We start from the raw sequence: 4,622 nt of genomic DNA, 5'->3' as shown, positions 1-4,622 counted from the left end.
GTATCTTCGCTGCCCCTCGGTAGTGAAATACCCTCCATAGAAAAGTTTTATGGTGAACGCATGTGAATAGTTTTCACCTATAACAACCATTAAGCCCGTTAACAACAATCAAGCAAAAAACGAAAATGTTGTGCAAATAGTAAAACTTTACCATATAGGTCGTCCGGGTCACAATACTCACTGTCCGGCCTAATAGAATACGAGCTCAGCATTGCGATGTCTGAAGATGTGAAGTCTGATCGGAAAAATTGGGGGGGGGGGTTCAATGATTGAACGTTGGCCGAGAATTGAATTTTCTGATGAAAATTGCCCTAATTCGGGCGTTATAATAGAGCAGGGGAGAAACAAATATGCAAAGACGACTTTACCCTTCACCATTAACAGTCAACGGACGGTAGGAGTCAGAGGAACCCGCCGAAGAAATACATGTGCACAACATGCACAAATTAGTTTTCAGGGGCTATTCCATATCCCGACAATATATTTCAGGGAGTCAAATTGGAATTTTCTCAAAAGAAAAAAATTCATATGTTTGCTGTTTTAATCTCTACCACGACAAGCCAGTACTTCCTGATCCATACTTCTCATTATCTTTTTTACTTTTCAACATTTTTTTAAAAAAGTTAACAGTGATTTTTAACATGGTAGTTTAGCTATGCATGGTAATCTTTTAAGTAAACATAAACGATTTCGTACCGACTCAGGAAGTTAAAAGTAGTATGTTTTGACTTGTCAAAATGAAATTTGGTCTGCCTTGAGGAAACCTAGTGGCCCAAGGATTAGAACCATCAATTTCAAAGTAAAATCATCACATGCATTTTTATTTATTTATTTTATATTTCTATCAATTATCTTGAAAACAACTTTTTATCATAAAATTAGAAATTTACTTTATATTTCTTTCAAATATTTTAAAACAAATGTTTATATATAAATGTAAACAAGAAAGAAAACTAACCTCTTATAAAAAAATTAATAAATAAACATGGTTTTGACTAAAAACTGTAACATTCTATTCAATACAGAGTTGAATAAAATTTTTTTGTCGGTTAATCAAATTATCTAGCAAGCATTATGAACTTGAATTCAGTTAGGTTATGCCTTGTCCTAGGGTGTTTTCGATGCCACATAAGCACGTTAACGTCTTACATGGCATTAACATGTGTGTATTTTTAAAGGACTGTAACAAAATACAGGAGCGTGAGCTAGTTAAAAAAAGAAAAAAAATGGGACCATCCATCAACTAATTCCACTACCGGTGTGACCACCGCGACCACCGCTAACAACCAAAAGCTCCGCCATCCTCCGCCTCGTGCACCGAGCTCAGTTAGGTCCCACTCACTTGTCTGCACCATGACAAATTAGCTGTACGGGAGGTCGGTAATAATTGCTATGTTCCCTTGCTCCTACCGATATAAGCCTTTTAGTTTATTATATATCTTTTTTATTATTTGTTGTATGCTTTTAAAAAAAAATCAAACTTTGTTGACTGAAATAGAAGATAAAAACATAACTAAGTAATTAGATTTTAAATAAAGCAACTCCTTTACAAGACCATGGTTACCAAATAGCAAGAATTAGAAAAATACCTACGAATCAAAATTTGACATTGAAGGATAATTTATAGGGTATGAAGAGAGCCAAAAATGTTCATGTTTAAATACAACTTAAATAATAGTCTATAAAAAGGAATTTATAGCATTAATATCAAATAATGAGAACCAATTAAAAAATAAATAATAATCACAAGAACAAATAAATGATTGTGTTTGTTTTCTGAAATGAAAAGTATTTTGATAGTATGTGGCGTGACAAGTAAGAACAAAATTAAATATGCGTGATGGTGGATGTTTTTGCCTTCTAGCTAAAAGTGGTACTCGGTACAAATTTTAAATTTAAATGATACATAAGGCCATGCGTACTGGTCCCGTTATGTTGGCGTTTTTGATTATAACGCCGGGGGCTCACCGCCCCCCCCCCCCCCTCCCCCGGGGTTTTGGGTATTTCTTTTTTTTTTTTTCTAGCGTTTTCTATACAACGCGAGAAATGACTCAAAAATCAATAACATATCCGTTATATATGTTAGACCATGCTTGTTGGGTGGTGGTGATCGATGAGAGGACGCCGGAGAATCAAAGATGATTCCGGTGAGTGGTGACCGGTAGGGGTTTTGTTGGGTGGTGGTAATGTTGTGGTTGGATGTTTTTCGGCGAGTTTTCCATGGATGGTGATGGTGACCGGCGAGTTGGATGGTGGTGATGTGGTGGTTGCTGGCACAAACTTTAAGAAGAACATTGTTTGCTATTGGATATGTTGTTGCTGGAACTCAGTTTCCGACCATGTTTGTTGGGTGGTGGTGGTGGCTTTTGGGTGGTGTTGTGATAGTCCGATGGATGTGTTTATTTAAGTGGGTAGGTAGGAATGAGAGTAATTTTTGGAAATGAGAGGTTTATTTAAATGTAATATTTAGGTAAAATATTATTATTATGTTTACTTTAGATAAAAAATTTAAAAAAAAAATTAAAAAGTGTAAAAGTGTATGGACAACACGTGGCGCATAATATCCATGGGTATAGAGTTATGACTACACCATCTTTTTTGTAAAAAACCATAACTCTGACAAGACGTCACGTGACGCATAACGCCTAGGAGATGGACATTATGACCACACATGGTCTAATAACCCTCAACATCTCAAGCATAGCCTAGCTATGTGTAGCAGTGTAGGGAAAAATGACTTGTTCAGTAACTAAAATTAAATAGCTAAGGATAATCGGGGGCAATGCTTGCCACTCGATTACGACATCGGTTTCATCGATTTATTTGGTAACTCCGGTGCAATTGGCTCGGTTAGTGAAATCCTGAAACAAATTCGGACGGTGAAACCGATTGTGAAATTAAAAAAGAATAGTTGTTTTGGGACTCGGTGGTTTTGTGCATGCCCAAGAATGTAGCTTATGAGGGGCAGGGGTGTACGTCCCCGGTCATCCCTATTTTTTCACTTCGTAAGGTAAATTTTGTGATTTCATTCAAAAATTATAATAGGTATTGAGCTCGATCATTTTTCAATAACTTCGGTCACCCGTACAACTTAGCCCAACTTAACCATTGTACATGACTGACGCCAATGTAGTACAATCCAGGGCCGGCCCATAGGGGTGGCGGGGCGGTCGACGGCCACAGGCCCGACACCCCGTTAGGCCTGAAAATGTTTTTATTTTTAAATATATTTATTTTTATTAAAAACAATATGTATATTTAATGTTTAAACTTAATTACATGACCACTAGCTTGGTCTAGTGGCAAAGGGGTATTAATCTCAACTAAAGGTTATGGGTTCAAGTCTCATTTGAGACATATTTAATCATATTTTTATACTAAATTTTTTTACACAACCCAAATTATAACCAAGGAAACCTATATAAAAATTTAATTGCTTAAACCAACAAAATATTTCTTTTTAATTAAGGCCCCAAAAAATTTTTGCCTTCGGCCCAAAATTTTGTTTGCTTTCTTGAAGCCGGGCCTGGTACAATCGGTCATTGTGAAACCGAAGACGAATTACACGGCTTGCTCGGTTTACACCCCTAATACCGTTAGAAAATCTAAAACCTATTAAATTCATAAACTGATAAAAGGTCTTTACTTGATGTGAACATTTATACTTTTCCAACTTTTATGTATACGAATTTATAAAGGACATACACTACATGACTACAATAAGTTATTATTATTATTATTATTATGTAGCACTATGACTAACCACTTTATAAAAAACAACCGGCCTCGTATCACTCCGGCCACCATCACCCTGACCAACCACCAGCCACCACAATGGTCAACCGTAAAAAACCACCACCGCCACCGTCCAGTCGTACAAATCTCGCCTCATGCATAGTAGCCACCATTTTCTTTACATTCATAACAATCATCCTCCTCATAATATTCTTCACCTTACTCAACCCCCATAACCCCACCATTACCATCACCGCCGTCCAACTTCCATCATTCACCACCAACACCACGGTGATCACCTTCACCATCTCCCACTACATCACCGTCACCAACCCCAACCACGGCACCTTCACTCACTACTCAACCTCATTACAGCTTCTTTACGCTGGAAACCAGATGGGCTTCATGTTTGTTCCCTCCGGCGAGATTGAAACTCGCCGGACGGAGTACTTGGCGGCTACTTTTTCCGTTGAGGGTTTTCCGGTGGTGCTGGTGGGACCCAGTTTGGAAGTTGAAGTGAGAATGGAGATGGCGGGTCGGGTTAAGGTTATGCGGTTGTTTACGCATCATGTGGATGTTCGAGTTGTGTGTCGAGTTGCTATTGATGTTAATGATGGGTCTGTGTTAGGCTTTAGATGTTAGATTGTTAGTGTTTGTACTTGTAATTGTGTGTTTTGGTGTTATTAGACCTGATTTTAATCAAGATTAAGATCGACTTTGACTATTTTCTAACCATGAGTAACAAGTGAGTATGTGAAGAGGTAGGTCCCAGCAAAGCCATGTTGGACCCGCAAGACACACCTTGATGAGGTACCTCTGCGCAAAGATCAACTGGTTCCGCAGGACCCACCATGCTCAGAGAGATGAAGACCTTACACGCAGTAAGC

General features: G+C 38.0%; 1 protein-coding gene across 1 annotated transcript; it reads left to right on the top strand.

Annotated features, from left to right (window-relative positions):
• The first annotated feature begins 3,834 nt into the window (after positions 1-3,834).
• LOC143622771 (uncharacterized) lies at positions 3,835-4,377 on the top strand. The gene has a single exon (XM_077093831.1). The coding sequence runs from the start codon at positions 3,835-3,837 to the stop codon at positions 4,375-4,377; it is 543 nt and encodes a 180-aa protein (XP_076949946.1).
• Positions 4,378-4,622: the final 245 nt, after the last annotated feature.

The sequence above is a fragment of the Bidens hawaiensis genome, unplaced genomic scaffold, assembly GCF_021521415.1.
Source record: "Bidens hawaiensis isolate Kalapana, Puna unplaced genomic scaffold, B.hawaiensis_p1.1 tig00000369_1, whole genome shotgun sequence".
NCBI classification, from domain to species: domain Eukaryota; kingdom Viridiplantae; phylum Streptophyta; class Magnoliopsida; order Asterales; family Asteraceae; genus Bidens; species Bidens hawaiensis.
This window is presented reverse-complemented; position numbering and strand designations above follow the sequence as displayed.